The sequence below is a fragment of the Clinocottus analis genome, unplaced genomic scaffold (assembly GCF_023055335.1).
Source record: "Clinocottus analis isolate CAN_PGR_092001 unplaced genomic scaffold, fCliAna1.0.p SCAF_4, whole genome shotgun sequence".
In the NCBI taxonomy this organism is placed as follows: Eukaryota; Metazoa; Chordata; class Actinopteri; order Perciformes; family Cottidae; genus Clinocottus; species Clinocottus analis.
In genome coordinates this window covers 14,734,813-14,753,173 of record NW_027176153.1, presented here as the reverse complement: position 1 = coordinate 14,753,173, position 18,361 = coordinate 14,734,813, and the positions used below count along the sequence as shown (strand labels likewise).

The window sequence follows — 18,361 nt, the reverse complement described above, 5'->3', positions numbered from 1 at the left end:
TAACCATCAAAGCAGGGCTACACTATATCTTTTGTTATTGTGTTGTAATTACTTTTTTGCTCCCCATGGCCTCTATAAGAGAGTCAGCTGCTGAGTTTAACAAATACTAATAATAGTAAATGTCTTCTTTTCACTCTGAAGTTTGGCAGTTAGAGCATCCATTCTCTAAATATTTACATAGTTACACATTTGTAAAATGTATTTGTTATACATTCTGAACTATCATTTCATATCTTAACCTCCCTTCTCATATTTTCCACTGCAGAGATGAACAGACACCACTACTCGCTGTACGTCCACAACTGCAGGCTGATCCTGCTCATGCGCCAGGATCCCTCAGAGGCAGAGAACTACAAGCCAGCCGAGTTTCACTGGAAGCTCGACCAGGTCAGCTGCTTCTAATACCAGACTTTGTTTGTGGGCTTTGGGGGATGATGGCCTGTGCATCACATAATAATTAACCAAGAATATAGTTGGGTACAATGCATTATGTAACTCTCACGAGCACAATTTCAGCTTCTACATTCCCTCTGTTGTGTTCTTCACAGGCGTGTGACAAAGAGTGGCACCACTATGTGCTGAATGTGGAGTTCCCCACTGTGTCTCTGTTTGTGGATGGCACTACATTTGAGCCCTTCCTGGTTACAGAGGACTACCCACTGCACTCCACCAAGATCGAATCCCAGCTCACCATTGGTGCCTGCTGGCAAGGTAAACTCTTGAATACTTTTCTAGAGGAATGCTGTGGTGGAATACATTAATGTCCACTTATATTAATATAAGTCTGAAGCACAAATACAATGTAAAGAAAGACGTGAATCTCTTTTACTCTCTTTTAATCTCTTGTTTCTTTAACATTTAGCTAATTCTGGTGGATAAACTATGCTTTAATGCAATCTCACATGATAATTATTATATATGTGTTGATTATAGCTTGTGTAAAAATGTAGCATGCATGTTATTTTGTTAACTCTTTGTTAAATTCTTAGAAAGTGCACCCTGCGTACCTATTCAGCATCTGAATCTCAACTCCAGATCCTCAACCTTCCTCCCTGTCTCTCCTTGCTCTCTTGTTTCTGTCCTTTACAGACAACTCAGGACATGACAATGACACTGAGTCAGTCTCTGAGCCCACCTCAGGTTGCTCAAATCTTTCCCTTACTCCTCAAATATGTCCATGTGTCCACAATGTCCCACCAAGCTAACTGCATCGTCATACCATTCCGACTCAAATGATTCTTACACATTGTAGATGCAGAAAGATTTGGTTTTCATACGCATTTGGAGCATGATGCAGTCTGGATGAGTGTGATTTTTAATGCCGCCTGCATCCTTTTTTGGTTTGTTTTTCTTCATCCTCTATTTATACGCTCTTCTCACCGCAGCAGCCAGTTTTTCACCACAACCTGCTACACTTGAGCAGAAATAGACATTTAATGAGCAAAAAAATCTGACCTGGCTGCAGCATTCCGGTCCTGCAGGCTCTTCTTTCAGAACATGACCTTTGGGCCCGAAAAATATACTCCTCCATATCAGATAACAGGGCTTCAGCTGCACGCACACACAGACACACACCACACACACACACACACACACACACACACACACACACACACACACACACAGACACACTCACACACACGTAAGTGGATGACAGTGTGACCTTGAGACGTGGAGGTCCAGGTTTGTCTCTGACTCTGCAGTGCTGCAAGACTTAAGCTCATTATGGTTTCGGGGGAAGACACAGCAGTTGTGTTCCCCTCTCATTTGGCAGGATTGATGGACCTCACAGAAATACTCAGTAATATACAAATTTCAAGGCTCATCATTTTTGTGTATTTTGACATTTGGCAGTCTTTCCATCATAAAGTGAAAAGAAATGAAGTGAAAAAAGGACTCATTTTACATTCATTTTATTTTTCCGATTGATTTTTTTTCCCACAGTAAGTCAGTGGTTCACCCTTTTTATTGCCGATGTTGCATGCATAAGGCGTGTATACGCTCATCCATCATTCCCCCGCTCCCTCCCTGGTCCTCAGGCCTTGTAAGGGCACACATACTAACTTGCATGAATGCCATTCACGCCAGCTTTGCACATTGATACGGCATGCTTGAATGAAGTCTGTGGAATGTACACTTGAGTAACTACTACTGTGTGTTTGCTACTGATGTACCCAGGTGGAAATGCTAGAATGGCTCAGTTTTTCCGGGGGAACCTAGCGGGGCTGATGATCCGCTCTGGCAAGCTGGAGAACAAGAAGGTGATTGACTGTTTGTACACCTGCAAGGAAGGACTGGACGTGCAGCTGCCTGAGGAAGTGGCTTCAGCTGTCAAGGTGAGGAGAACACTGTTTTAGAGACACGAAACACACTCAACCCCAGTCAGGCAAGAGTATATGTGTCCATCAAGAGAATTTGAACTGAGTGGTTTCAAATGTTAGGCTTGTGATCTTAGTAGAAGAAGAACAATGGCGTACTCGACTACAAGGTTAAAACCACTGCTCTGAAAGAAAAGTATTGGTGCGTGAAATGTGTATCAGACCGAAATGTTCCATTTCGGCTATATGGTTGATATTTACAGAGCCCCCCTGGACTCTGAGGAATCTGGACAGTGTTTTGTGTGTGACGCATGTTAGAAGAATTAAACTTGTTTTCACGTGTTGTGATTATTTGCTTAGTGTCAGCTTGACTGCACACACTAGCACAGTTTTGGGTGTTAGCATGGCATTAGACAATCTTGCCTCAAATCACAGTCTGTCACCTTGACTTCTTGTCTCAGGTTGAGTTCAACCCCAACCAATCCTCTCTGACCGTGGAGGGCGACGACATTGATGCCTTCGACAAGGTCATGCAACACATCTCCTACTTGAACTCCCGCCAGTTCCCAACCCCTGGCATCAGGCACCTCCGCATCTCCACCACCGTCAAGTAAGTAGCAGAAACCAAAAATACGTCAGGCAGACGTTGAAGGAAACAGGTTCTTTCTGCCTAATGGACACTCAGAATGTAAGGATGGTTTATTGAGGTCAGATAGAGCTCCAAAGATGTTCCTGATTCCCGTAACAAAGAGGGTAGATATAACTAGAAAATTTCGCAAGAAATTTTGAAAGTGTGGCTACTACTGCCGTAAGACGTCGCAATATATAGCTTTTGTTTCTGACGCCCGTCTCTCCTCCAAAGCACTTGAGTTGGTTTGTGTGTTAAACTGATTGGCTGATATGAAGCACCTGTGTGCTGCCGTCGTCATGGTGACCAAGTTAGCGCCAGCAGACTGATTAGAGGCAGACTGGACTGTGGACTTAAGGAAATAAACTACTGAACGTCCTGAACACACGCAAACGTATATGAAATATCATATGACCTTATTAATGATCACAGTGTTGACAACTACACAATATAAAACACACATAAACGTCTTTGTGTGTGTGTGTGTTTGTGTGTGTGTGTTTGTGTGTCTGTTTGTGTGTGTTTGTGTATGTGTTTGTTTGTTTGTGTGTATGTGTGTCTGTGCGTCTGTGTGTGTGAGACAAACAGACAGAGAGACAGAAGTCATCTGTGTTGTGTGTGCGTGTGTAAGTGTCTGTGTGTCTGTTAAACTGCCCTAACGAGAACACCTGTGGGTCGTTAGCTCAAAGGTTGCCATGGTGATGACTTCAAAGGGACTTCCTTACGCTGAGCTTAATAGACCTAAATGCTGTGGAACTCCTTTCAAACTATTTTTAAAAAATGGTACTTTAAAAGCCACTATTGCTTCGATATCGCATATTGAGCGTTAGGAAGACCTGATGAACAGATACTGTGACTGGCGAGTCTGTACGATAAAACATGTGTCTGTACGGGCGATTTACAAATCAGGTACGAGCTTCAGGGGAGACGTGGCTTTGGAGGGAGATTTAACATGGCGGCGGATGGCAGAGCGAGGTGGACTTTCTCTCACATTCAGTCCGATTTCAAGACGTCTGAGTCCGTTGGATTCCTATCGACCGCAGTTTATGACAGAAGACAATATTTCCAACGTTTCTATCCAACAATGGTGTATGAAGAGTGAACATTGTGGGAGTAAAGACAAAATACGTTTTATTTTTTTAACAGTTTCTGTCGCTTCTTCTCACTCTGTTAATTGGTGCTCCACCCTCTACGAACGTTTCGTGAAATTTTTTTTTATGTTTTTTGCATTTTTCGGGAAAACGTACGGGCGAATCTCTTAGAAAAGTCATACCTCACGATTCCCGCGCAAACCGCACGTTTCGATGTAATTTTTGCGCATGTGCTGGCAACGCTCTGGGAGGAGTAGTGGTTTGACTATAAGAAGAATAATAATAATAATAACTAGAAAATTTCGCAAGAAATTTTGAAAGTGTGGCTACTACTGCCGTAAGACGTCGCAATATATAGCTTTTGTTTCTGACGCCCGTCTCTCCTCCAAAGCACTTGAGTTGGTTTGTGTGTTAAACTGATTGGCTGATATGAAGCACCTGTGTGCTGCCGTCGTCATGGTGACCAAGTTAGCGCCAGCAGACTGATTAGAGGCAGACTGGACTGTGGACTTAAGGAAATAAACTACTGAACGTCCTGAACACACACAAACGTATATGAAATATCATATGACCTTATTAATGATCACAGTGTTGACAACTACACAATATAAAACACACATAAACGTCTTTGTGTGTGTGTGTTTGTGTGTGTGTGTTTGTGTGTCTGTTTGTGTGTGTTTGTGTATGTGTTTGTTTGTTTGTGTATGTGTTTGTTTGTTTGTGTGTGTGTATGTGTGTCTGTGTGTCTGTGTGTGTGAGACAAACAGACAGAGAGACAGAAGTCATCTGTGTTGTGTGTGCGTGTGTAAGTGTCTGCGTGTCTGTTAAACTGCCCTAACGAGAACACCTGTGGGTCGCTAGATCAAAGGTTGCCATGGTGATGACTTCAAAGGGACTTCCTTACGCTGAGCTTAATAGACCTAAATGCTGTGGAACTCCTTTCAAACTATTTTAAAAAAATGGTACTTTAAAAGCCACTATTGCTTCGATATCGCATATTGAGCGTTAGGAAGACCTGATGAACAGATACTGTGACTGGCGAGTCTGTACGATAAAACATGTGTCTGTACGGGCGATTTACAAATCAGGTACGAGCTTCAGGGGAGACGTGGCTTTGGAGGGAGATTTAACATGGCGGCGGATGGCAGAGCGAGGTGGACTTTCTCTCACATTCAGTCCGATTTCAAGACGTCTGAGTCTGTTGGATTCCTATCGACCGCAGTTTATGACAGAAGACAAGATTTCCAACGTTTCTATCCAACAATGGTGTATGAAGAGTGAACATTGTGGGAGTAAAGACAAAATACGTTTTATTTTTTTAACAGTTTCTGTCGCTTCTTCTCACTCTGTTAATTGGCGCGCCACCCTCTACGAACGTTTCGTGAAATTTTTTTTATGTTTTTTGCATTTTTCGGGAAAACGTACGGGCGAATCTCTTAGAAAAGTCATACCTCACGATTCCCGCGCAAACCGCACGTTTCGATGTAATTTTTGCGCATGTGCTGGCAACGCTCTGGGAGGAGTAGTGGTTTGACTATAAGAAGAATAATAATAATAACTAGAAAGAGCATTTCCTGCTGAAAATGCGTTGGAATGCAAAAAGCTGAAGCTTATAGCTGAAATATTTGAAAGAAATAGCTGAATATAGCTGAACATAGTGGAATATAGCTTAAATTAGCTAAATATAGCTAAATATATTTGAAAATGAAAAAATAGCTGAATATATGTAAAAATAGCTGAATATATTAATATAGCTGAAAATAGCGGAATAGATGAATATATAAATAAATAGCAAATCATTATTGAAAATATAGAAAAGGCAAAATACCTGCTAAAATTTTACAGTTCAAAGTCATTTAATTGAACTGTTGAAAATTCTTGTCGTTTAAATGTATAATTGGAAAAGTTGAAAGGAAAACTGCATCATCTAAATCAGGGGTGTCAAACATACGACCCGGCCCGCCACAGTGTCCAGTCCAACAGAAGAAAAAAAAAAGTTTTTTTGAAAAATTAAAATCTGTCACAGGTGGGGTTTGAACCACTGACCCTTTGCTCCTAAGGCGGAGTTGCTAACCACTGATCTACAGGTGCAGGTGGTGAGAGACCAGATATTACTGAGTGTCTACAAAACCATCCGTCAAACCTCAGAACGTGAACGTCAGTGACGCTGTTCATCCTGACGTCTATAACCAAAGTGACCTGCACACACGCGCGCGCGCGCACACACACACGAACGTGCACGCGACCATAATAACACGTTCACGCGCGAGCACGGCCGTTCATGTGCGCGACCCGTTCGCGTGTGCGGCCGCTTACGTGCCTGCTGCCTGTAGATGCACAGACCAAAGGGCTGCTGCTGGGGACGGACCGGCTCTCCCATTCAGTCGGACCTCAACACGTCTTATCTGTTGGATTCCTATCGACCGCAGTTTACGGCAGAAGACAAGATTTCCAACGTTTTGAGCTATAAATTATGTCCAAAGAGTATACGGTTTCGAGTAGAGAGCAAGTTTAAAATATGTGTATCGCCAAGTGCCCTCGCTCTGGAGTCTGACGTCACCGCTGTGAGCTGCCCAACACACAATAATGAGAAAGGCAGAAAAGGTGCGGAAAAAACATAAAACGAAAACGCCTACAGTTAAAACACTATAGGAGATATCAAAAAGATGAGTAATACAATAACAGCTAAACGTTTTGTCAACATTTTAAAGGTGGAATGGTGTCTCTAGTTGAAGGCATGACAGAGCCTTTCCCTTTTTGAAGTTGAAGAGTTGAAAGCGGATTTGAAGATGTTCTTCATTGGAAACCATTCATTTTTTTTTAATAAAAAGCTGAATAATTTTGAAAATTGAGAAAATATGAAAAATGTAAAAGCGTAGATTAATAGCTAAAGGTTTTGTCAACATGTGAAATTTTAAATATTGTCTCAAGCTCAACGTATGAAGAAACTGTAAACGTTTGAAGTTGGAGATGATTTGAAGATTTCCCCATTGGGTCCCATTATAAAAAAAATCATAAAAAGCTTAATAATTTGGAAATTTGAAAAGTCAGAAATATGAAAAGTCATAGCCATCGTCTCCTTAACTAGCTGAATATTTGAATAATTGAACTTTTTTCTGTAACTGGAAATATGAAGGACTAGTTACGGTCCAAAATACGGATGGAAGAAATAGAAGAAGAAACAGTTTAACTAGGAAGAGCATTTCCTGCTGAAAATGCGTTGGAATGCAAAAAGCTGAAGCTTATAGCTGAAATATTTGAAAGAAATAGCTGAATATAGCTGAACATAGTGGAATATAGCTTAAATTAGCTAAATATAGCTAAATATATTTGAAAATGAAAGAATAGCTGAATATATGTAAAAACAGCTGAATATATTAATATAGCTGAAAATTGCGGAATAGATGAATATATAAATAAATAGCAAATCATTACTGAAAATATAGAAAAGGCAAAATACCTGCTGAAAAATGTTACAGTTCGAAGTCATTTCATTGAACTGTTGAAAATCATTGTCGTTTAAATGTATAATTGGAAAAGTTGAAAGGAAAACTGCATCATCTAAATCAGGGGTGTCAAACATACGACCCGGCCCGCCACAGTGTCCAGTCCAACAGAAGAAAAAAAAAAGTTTTTTTGAAAAATTAAAATCTGTCATAGGTGGGGTTTGAACCACTGACCCTTTGCTCCTAAGGCGGAGTTGCTAACCACTGATCTACAGGTGCAGTTGGTGAGAGACCTGATATTACTGAGTGTCTACAAAACCATCCGTCAAACCTCAACGTGAACGTCAGTGACGCTGTTAATCCTGACGTTTATAACCAAAGTGACCTGCACACACGCGCGCGCACACACACACACGAACGTGCACGCGACCATAATAACACGTTCACGCGCGAGCACGGCCGTTCATGTGCGCGACCCGTTCGCGTGTGCGGCCGCTTACGTGCCTGCTGCCTGTAGATGCACAGACCAAAGGGCTGCTGCTGGGGACGGACCTGCTCTCCCATTCAGTCGGACCTCAACACGTCTTATCTGTTGGATTCCTATCGACCGCAGTTTACGGCAGAAGACAAGATTTCCAACGTTTTGAGCTATAAATTATGTCCAAAGAGTATACGGTTTGGAGTAGAGAGCAAGTTTAAAATATGTGTATCGCCAAGTGCCCTCGCTCTGGAGTATTACGTCACTGCTCTGAGCTGCCCAACACACAATAATGAGAAAGGCAGAAAAGGTGCGGAAAAACTATAAAACGAAAACGCCGACAGTTAAAACAATATAGGATATATCGAAAAGATGAGTAATACAATAACAGCAAAAACGTTTTGTCAACATTTTAAAGGTGGAATGGTGTCTCTAGCTGGAGGCATGACAGAGCCTTTCCCTTTTGAAGTTGAAGAGTTGAAAGCGGATTTGAAGATGTTCTTCATTGGAAACCATTCATTTTTTTTTGATAAAAAGCTGAATAATTTTAAAATTTGAGAAAATATGAAAAATGTAAAAGCGTAGATTAATAGCTAAAGGTTTTGTCAACATTTGGAATTTTAAATATTGTCTCAAGCTCAATGTATGAAGAAACTGTAAACGTTTGAAGTTGAAGATGATTTGAAGATTTCCCCATTGGGTCCCATTATAAAAAAAATCATAAAAAGCTTAATAATTCAAAGATTTGAAAAGTCAGAAATATGAAAGGTCTTAGCCATCGTGTCCTTAGGTAACTGAATATTTTTATAATTGAACTTTTTTCTGTAGCTGAAAATATGAAAGAGTTGAAGAGGTCCAAAATACGGATGGAAGAAATAGAATAATAATAATAAGTTTAATAAAGATTTGAAGAACAATAGTTGGAATGCTTGCAGCATTCCAACTAATAAAGATTTGAAGAACAATAGTTGGAATGCTTGCAGCATTCCAACTAATAAAGATTTGAAGAACAATAGTTGGAATGCTTGCAGCATTCCAACTAACTAGAAAATTTCGCAAGAAATTTTGAAAGTGTGGCTACTACTGCCGTAAGACCTCGCAATATATAGCTTTTGTTTCTGACGCCCGTCTCTCCTCCAAAGCACTTGAGTTGGTTTGTGTGTTAAACTGATTGGCTGATATGAAGCACCTGTGTGCTGCCGTCGTCATGGTGACCAAATGAGCGCCAGCAGACTGATTAGAGGCAGACTGGACTGTGGACTTAAGGAAATAAACTACTGAACGTCCTGAACACACACAAACGTATATGAAATATCATATGACCTTATTAATGATCACAGTGTTGACAACTACACAATATAAAACACACGTAAACGTCTTTGTGTGTGTCTGTGTGTGTGTGTATGTGTCTGTTTGTGTGTGTGTGTTTGTGTGTCTGTTTGTGTGTGTGTGTCTGTTTGTGTGTGTGTGTGTTTGTGTATGTGTTTGTTTGTTTGTGTGTGTGTATGTGTGTCTGTGTGTCTGTGTGTGTGAGACAAACAGACAGAGAGACAGAAGTCATCTGTGTTGTGTGTGCGTGTGTAAGTGTCTGTGTGTCTGTTAAACTGCCCTAACGAGAACACCTGTGGGTCGTTAGATCAAAGGTTGCCATGGTGATGACTTCAAAGGGACTTCCTTACGCTGAGCTTAATAGACCTAAATACTGTGGAACTCCTTTCAAACTATTTTAAAAAAATGGTACTTTAAAAGCCACTATTGCTTCGATATCGCATATTGAGCGTTAGGAAGACCTGATGAACAGATACTGTGACTGGCGAGTCTGTACGATAAAACATGTGTCTGTACGGGCGATTTACAAATCAGGTACGAGCTTCAGGGGAGACGTGGCTTTGGAGGGAGATTTAACATGGCGGCGGATGGCAGAGCGAGGTGGACTTTCTCTCACATTCAGTCCGATTACGAGACGTCTGAATGTGTTGGATTCCTATCGACCGCAGTTTATGACAGAAGACAAGATTTCCAACGTTTTGAGCTATAAATTATGCCCACAGAGTACACAGTACGGAGTTTACGGCAAATTTAAAAAAAAAAAATCTTCAAGATCTGACGTGGGTCTGCCCTCTAACATGACATCACGTGCTCTGAACTCCGCAACACACACTCATGCAAAAGAGAGAAAAGGCGGCAAAAAAACATAAAACTAAAACGCTGACAATTATGACAGTATAAAATATATCAATAAGTGGAGATATGCGGTAATAGCTGAAAGTTTTGGCAACATTTTAAACTTGGAATGGTGTCTCTAGCTGAAAGCATGGCAGAGCCTTAGGCTTTTGGAGCTGAAGAAGTTTTAAAACGTTTTTCATTGGAAACCATTCATTTTTATTTTTATAAAAAGTTTAATAATTTAAATATTTGAAAAAATATGAAAAATGTAAAAGCGTAGAATAATAGCTGAACGTTTTGTCAACATTTGAAATTTGAAATTGTGTCTCTAGCTGAACGTATGAAGAACCTGCAAACGTTTGAAGTTGAAGATGATTTGAAGATTTCCCCATTGGGTCCCATTTTAAAAAAAATCATAAAAAGTTTAATAATTTAAAAATTTGAAAAGTCTGAAATTTGAAAAGGAAGTTGCACACGTGTGCTTAAGAAGCTGAATATTTGAATAATTGAACTTTTTTCTGTAGCTGAAAATATGAAGGAGCTGAAGAGGTCCAAAATACGTACGGAAGAAATAGAAGAATAATAATAATAACTAGAAAGAGCATTTCCTGTGGAAAATGCGTTGGAATGCAAAAAGCTGAAGCATAAAGCTGAAATATTTGAAAGAAATTGCTGAATGTAGCTGAAAATAGTGAAATAAAGTTTAATAAAGCTTAAAAAAAGCTTAAAGCTGAATATATATGAAAACAGCTGAATGTATATGAAAATACTGGAATATTTATCAAAACAGGTGAATATATATATGAAAATAGTGGAATATATATGAACATGTAAAGAAAACTACCTGATGAAAAGTGTTGAAGCCCAAAAGCATTAAACTGAACTGTTGAAAATCCTTGTTGTTTAAATGTATAATTGGAAAAGGTGAAAGGAAAACTGCATCATCTAAACACTGAACATAGTGAAATATTGTTGAATAAAGCTTAAAAAAGCTTTAAAAAAGCTGAATATATTTGAAAATAACAAAACAACTGAATAAAACACCTGAATATGTATGAAAATAGTGGAATATATATGAACATGTAAAGAAAACTACCTGATGAAAAGTGTTGAAGCCCAAAAGCATTAAACTGAACTGTTGAAAATCCTTCTTGTTTAAATGTATAATTGGAAAAGTTGAAAGGAAAACTGCATCATCTAAATACTGAACATAGTGAAATATTGTTGAATAAAGCTTAAAAAAGCTGAATATATTTGAAAATAACAAAACAGCTGAATAGATATGAAAATAGTGGAATATATATATGAACAGATAGAGAAAGGGAGGGAGGGAGACAGAGAGAGAAGTCCTGTGTGTGTGTGCGTGTGTAAGTGTCTGTGTGTCTGTTGAACTGCCCTCATGTCAGAGGTTGCCATGGTGATGAATTCAAATATCGGCAGTTACAATTACTAACTGCCGATGATTATATGGAGTCAATGCTGGGAAACACCTATCCAAAAATCACCCAAAAAACATACTTAAAAAGCCCCAGTTGCTTAGATATCGCATATGAAGCGTTAGGAAGACCTGATGAACAGATACTGTGACTGGCGAGTCTGTACGATAAAACATGTGTCTGTACGGGCGATTTACAAATCAGGTACGAGCTTCAGGGGAGACGTGGCTTTGGAGGGAGATTTAACATTGAAGCGGATGGCAGAGCGAGGTGGACTTGCTCTCACATTCAGTCCGATTACGAGACGTCTGAATGTGTTGGATTCCTATCGACCGCAGTTTATGACAGAAGACAAGATTTCCAACGTTTTGAGCTATAAATTATGCCCAAAGAGTACACGGTACGGAGTTTACGGCAAATTTAAAAAAAAATAATCTTCAAGATCTGACGTGGGTCTGCCCTCTAACATGACATCACGTGCACTGAGCTCCGCAACACACACTCATGCAAAAGAGAGAAAAGGCGGCAAAAAAACATAAAACTAAAACGCTGACAATTATGACAGTATAAAATATATCAATAAGTGGAGATATGCGGTAATAGCTGAAAGTTTTGGCAACATTTTAAACTTGGAATGGTGTCTCTAGCTGAAAGCATGGCAGAGCCTTAGGCTTTTGGAGCTGAAGAAGTTTTAAAACGTTTTTCATTGGAAACCATTCATTTTTATTTTTATAAAAAGTTTAATAATTTAAATATTTGAAAAAATATGAAAAATGTAAAAGCGTAGAATAATAGCTGAACGTTTTGTCAACATTTGAAATTTGAAATTGTGTCTCTAGCTGAACGTATGAAGAACCTGCAAACGTTTGAAGTTGAAGATGATTTGAAGATTTCTCCATTGGGTCCCATTTTAAAAAAAATCATAAAAAGTTTAATAATTTAAAAATGTGAAAAGTCTGAAATTTGAAAAGGAAGTTGCACACGTGTGCTTAAGAAGCTGAATATTTGAATAATTGAACTTTTTTCTGTAGCTGAAAATATGAAGGAGCTGAAGAGGTCCAAAATACGTACGGAAGAAATAGAAGAATAATAATAATAAGTTTTTTAAAGATTCGAAGAACAATAGTTGGAATGCTCGAAGCATTCCAACTAATAACTAGAAAGAGCATTTCCTGTGGAAAATGCGTTGGAATGCAAAAAGCTGAAGCATAAAGCTGAAATATTTGAAAGAAATTGCTGAATGTAGCTGAAAATAGTGAAATAAAGTTTAATAAAGCTTAAAAAAAGCTTAAAGCTGAATATATATGAAAACAGCTGAATGTATATGAAAATACTGGAATATTTATCAAAACAGGTGAATATATATATGAAAATAGTGGAATATATATGAACATGTAAAGAAAACTACCTGATGAAAAGTGTTGAAGCCCAAAAGCATTAAACTGAACTGTTGAAAATCCTTGTTGTTTAAATGTATAATTGGAAAAGGTGAAAGGAAAACTGCATCATCTAAACACTGAACATAGTGAAATATTGTTGAATAAAGCTTAAAAAAGCTTTAAAAAAGCTGAATATATTTGAAAATAACAAAACAACTGAATAAAACACCTGAATATGTATGAAAATAGTGGAATATATATGAACATGTAAAGAAAACTACCTGATGAAAAGTGTTGAAGCCCAAAAGCATTAAACTGAACTGTTGAAAATCCTTCTTGTTTAAATGTATAATTGGAAAAGTTGAAAGGAAAAGTGCATCATCTAAATACTGAACATAGTGAAATATTGTTGAATAAAGCTTAAAAAAGCTGAATATATTTGAAAATAACAAAACAACTGAATATATATAAAAATAGTGGAATATATATGAACATGTAAAGAAAACTACCTGATGAAAAGTGTTGAAGCCCAAAAGCATTAAACTGAACTGTTGAAAATCCTTCTTGTTTAAATGTATAATTGGAAAAGTTGAAAGGAAAAGTGCATCATCTAAATACTGAACATAGTGAAATATTGTTGAATAAAGCTTAAAAAAGCTGAATATATTTGAAAATAACAAAACAACTGAATATATATAAAAATAGTGGAATATATATGAACATGTAAAGAAAACTACCTGATGAAAAGTGTTGAAGCCCAAAAGCATTAAACTGAACTGTTGAAAATCCTTCTTGTTTAAATGTATAATTGGAAAAGTTGAAAGGAAAAGTGCATCATCTAAATACTGAACATAGTGAAATATTGTTGAATAAAGCTTAAAAAAGCTGAATATATTTGAAAATAACAAAACAACTGAATATATATAAAAATAGTGGAATATATATGAACATGTAAAGAAAACTAACTGATGAAAAGTGTTGAAGCCCAAAAGCATTAAACTGAACTGTTGAAAATCCTTCTTGTTTAAATGTATAATTGGAAAAGTTGAAAGGAAAAGTGCATCATCTAAACACTGAACATAGTAAAATATTGTTGAATAAAGCTTAAAAAAGCTGAATATATTTGAAAATAACAAAACAGCTGAATAGATATGAAAATAGTGGAATATATATATGAACAGATAGAGAAAGGGAGGGAGGGAGACAGAGAGAGAAGTCCTGTGTGTGTGTGCGTGTGTAAGTGTCTGTGTGTCTGTTGAACTGCCCTCATGTCAGAGGTTGCCATGGTGATGAATTCAAATATCGGCAGTTACAATTACTAACTGCCGATGATTACATGGAGTCAATGCTGGCAAACACCTATCCAAAAATCACCCAAAAAACATACTTAAAAAGCTCCGATTGCTTAGATATCGCATATGAAGCGTTAGGAAGACTTGATGAACAGATACTGTGACTGGTGAGTCTGTACGATAAAACATGTGTCTGTACGGGCGATTTACAAATCAGGTACGAGCTTCAGGGGAGACGTGGCTTTGGAGGGAGATTTAACATTGAAGCGGATGGCAGAGCGAGGTGGACTTGCTCTCACATTCAGTCCGATTACGAGACGTCTGAATGTGTTGGATTCCTATCGACCGCAGTTTATGACAGAAGACAAGATTTCCAACGTTTTGAGCTATAAATTATGCCCAAAGAGTACACGGTACGGAGTTTACGGCAAATTTAAAAAAAAAAAATCTTCAAGATCTGACGTGGGTCTGCCCTCTAAGTATGACATCACGTGCACTGAGGTCCGCAACACACACTCATGCAAAAGAGAGAAAAGGCGGCAAAAAAACATAAAACTAAAACGCTGACAATTATGACAGTATAAAATATATCAATAAGTGGAGATATGCGGCAATAGCTGAAAGTTTTGGCAACATTTTAAACTTGGAATGGTGTCTCTAGCTGAAAGCATGGCAGAGCCTTAGGCTTTTGGAGCTGAAGAAGTTTCAGCGGATTTTAAAACGTTTTTCATTGGAAACCATTCATTTTTATTTTTATAAAAAGTTTAATAATTTAAATATTTGAAAAAATATGAAAAATGTAAAAGCGTAGAATAATAGCTGAACGTTTTGTCAACATTTGAAATTTGAAATTGTGTCTCTAGCTGAACGTATGAAGAACCTGCAAACGTTTGAAGTTGAAGATGATTTGAAGATTTTCCCCATTGGGTCCCATTTTAAAAAAAATCATAAAAAGTTTAATAATTTAAAAATTTGAAAAGTCTGAAATTTGAAAAGGAAGTTGCACACGTGTGCTTAAGAAGCTGAATATTTGAATAATTGAACTTTTTTCTGTAGCTGAAAATATGAAGGAGCTGAAGAGGTCCAAAATACGTACGGAAGAAATAGAATAATAATAAGTTTTTTAAAGATTCGAAGAACAATAGTTGGAATGCTCGAAGCATTCCAACTAATAAGTTTTTTAAAGATTCGAAGAACAATAGTTGGAATGCTCGAAGCATTCCAACTAATAACTAGAAATTGCATTTCCTGTGGAAAATGCGTTGGAATGCAAAAAGCTGAAGCATAAAGCTGAAATATTTGAAAGAAATTGCTGAATGTAGCTGAAAATAGTGAAATAAAGTTGAATAAAGCTTAAAAAAAGCTTAAAGCTGAATATATATGAAAACAGCTGAATGTATACGAAAATACTGGAATATTTATCAAAACAGGTGAATATATATGAAAATAGTGGAATATATATGAACATGTAAAGAAAACTACCTGATGAAAAGTGTTGAAGCCCAAAAGCATTAAACTGAACTGTTGAAAATCCTTGTTGTTTAAATGTATAATTGGAAAAGGTGAAAGGAAAACTGCATCATCTAAACACTGAACATAGTGAAATATTGTTGAATAAAGCTTAAAAAAGCTTTAAAAAAGCTGAATATATTTGAAAATAACAAAACAACTGAATAAAACACCTGAATATGTATGAAAATAGTGGAATATATATGAACATGTAAAGAAAACTACCTGATGAAAAGTGTTGAAGCCCAAAAGCATTAAACTGAACTGTTGAAAATCCTTCTTGTTTAAATGTATAATTGGAAAAGTTGAAAGGAAAAGTGCATCATCTAAATACTGAACATAGTGAAATATTGTTGAATAAAGCTTAAAAAAGCTGAATATATTTGAAAATAACAAAACAACTGAATATATATAAAAATAGTGGAATATATATGAACATGTAAAGAAAACTAACTGATGAAAAGTGTTGAAGCCCAAAAGCATTAAACTGAACTGTTGAAAATCCTTCTTGTTTAAATGTATAATTGGAAAAGTTGAAAGGAAAACTGCATCATCTAAATACTGAACATAGTGAAATATTGTTGAATAAAGCTTAAAGAAGCTGAATATATTTGAAAATAACAAAACAGGTGAATATGTATGAAAATAGTGGAATATATATGAACATGTAAAGAAAACTACCTGATGAAAAGTGTTGAAGCCCAAAAGCATTAAACTGAACTGTTGAAAATCCTTCTTGTTTAAATGTATAATTGGAAAAGTTGAAAGGAAAACTGCATCATCTAAATACTGAACATAGTGAAATATTGTTGAATAAAGCTTAAAAAAGCTGAATATATTTGAAAACAACAAAACAGCTGAATAGATATGAAAATAGTGGAATATATATATGAACAGATAGAGAAAGGGAGGGAGGGAGACAGAGAGAGAAGTCCTGTGTGTGTGTGCGTGTGTAAGTGTCTGTGTGTCTGTTAAACTGCCCTCATTCCAAGGGTTGCCATGGTGATGAATTCAAACATCAGCAGTTACAATTACTAACTGCCGATGATTATATGGAGTCAATGCTGGGAAACACCTATCCAAAAATCACCCAAAAAACATACTTAAAAAGCCCCAATTGCTTAGATATCGCATATGAAGCGTTAGGAAGACCTGATGAACAGATACTGTGACTGGCGAGTCTGTACGATAAAACATGTGTCTGTACGGGCGATTTACAAATCAGGTACGAGCTTCAGGGGAGACGTGGCTTTGGAGGGAGATTTAACATTGAAGCGGATGGCAGAGCGAGGTGGACTTGCTCTCACATTCAGTCCGATTACGAGACGTCTGAATGTGTTGGATTCCTATCGACCGCAGTTTATGACAGAAGACAAGATTTCCAACGTTTTGAGCTATAAATTATGCCCAAAGAGTACACGGTACGGAGTTTACGGCAAATTTAAAAAAAAAAAATCTTCAAGATCTGACGTGGGTCTGCCCTCTAACATGACATCACGTGCTCTGAGCTCCGCAACACACACTCATGCAAAAGAGAGAAAAGGCGGCAAAAAAACATAAAACTAAAACGCTGACAATTATGACAGTATAAAATATATCAATAAGTGGAGATATACGGTAATAGCTGAAAGTTTTGGCAACATTTTAAACTTGGAATGGTGTCTCTAGCTGAAAGCATGGCAGAGCCTTAGGCTTTTGGAGCTGAAGAAGTTTAAGCGGATTTTAAAACGTTTTTCCATTGGAAACCATTCATTTTTATTTTCATAAAAAGTTTAATAATTTAAATATTTGAAAAAATATGAAAAATGTAAAAGCGTAGAATAATAGCTGAACGTTTTGTCAACATTTGAAATTTGAAATTGTGTCTCTAGCTGAACGTATGAAGAACCTGTAAACGTTTGAAGTTGAAGATGATTTGAAGATTTCCCCATTGGGTCCCATTTTAAAAAAAATCATAAAAAGTTTAATAATTTAAAAATTTGAAAAGTCTGAAATTTGAAAAGGAAGTTGCACACGTGTGCTTAAGAAGCTGAATATTTGAATAATTGAACTTTTTTCTGTAGCTGAAAATATGAAGGAGTTGAAGAAGTCCAAAATACGTACGGAAGAAATAGAAGAATAACTAGAAATTGCATTTCCTGTGGAAAATGCGTTGGAATGCAAAAAGCTGAAGCATAAAGCTGAAATATTTGAAAGAAATTGCTGAATGTAGCTGAAAATAGTGAAATAAAGTTGAATAAAGCTTAAAAAAAGCTTAAAGCTGAATATATATGAAAACAGCTGAATGTATATGAAAATACTGGAATATTTATCAAAACAGGTGAATATATATGAAAATAGTGGAATATATATGAACATGTAAAGAAAACTACCTGATGAAAAGTGTTGAAGCCCAAAAGCATTAAACTGAACTGTTGAAAATCCTTGTTGTTTAAATGTATAATTGGAAAAGGTGAAAGGAAAACTGCATCATCTAAACACTGAACATAGTGAAATATTGTTGAATAAAGCTTAAAAAAGCTTTAAAAAAGCTGAATATATTTGAAAATAACAAAACAACTGAATAAAACACTTGAATATGTATGAAAATAGTGGAATATATATGAACATGTAAAGAA

General features: G+C 37.0%; 1 protein-coding gene across 4 annotated transcripts in view; it reads left to right on the top strand.

The window, feature by feature from the left end:
• The window catches only part of clstn1 (calsyntenin 1), a 57,220-nt gene that overhangs the window by 23,277 nt on the left and 15,582 nt on the right, over positions 1 to 18,361 (top strand). For 2 of the 4 annotated variants that reach the window (XM_068596869.1, XM_068596868.1), the window contains 5 exons: positions 266 to 387; positions 549 to 711; positions 1,090 to 1,140; positions 2,179 to 2,336; positions 2,780 to 2,928. In XM_068596869.1, the coding sequence (XP_068452970.1) occupies positions 266 to 387; positions 549 to 711; positions 1,090 to 1,140; positions 2,179 to 2,336; positions 2,780 to 2,928 (643 nt within the window). The remainder of the gene's footprint in view (positions 1 to 265; positions 388 to 548; positions 712 to 1,089; positions 1,141 to 2,178; positions 2,337 to 2,779; positions 2,929 to 18,361) is intronic. The other 2 variants (XM_068596871.1, XM_068596870.1) reach the window with 1 other exon arrangement.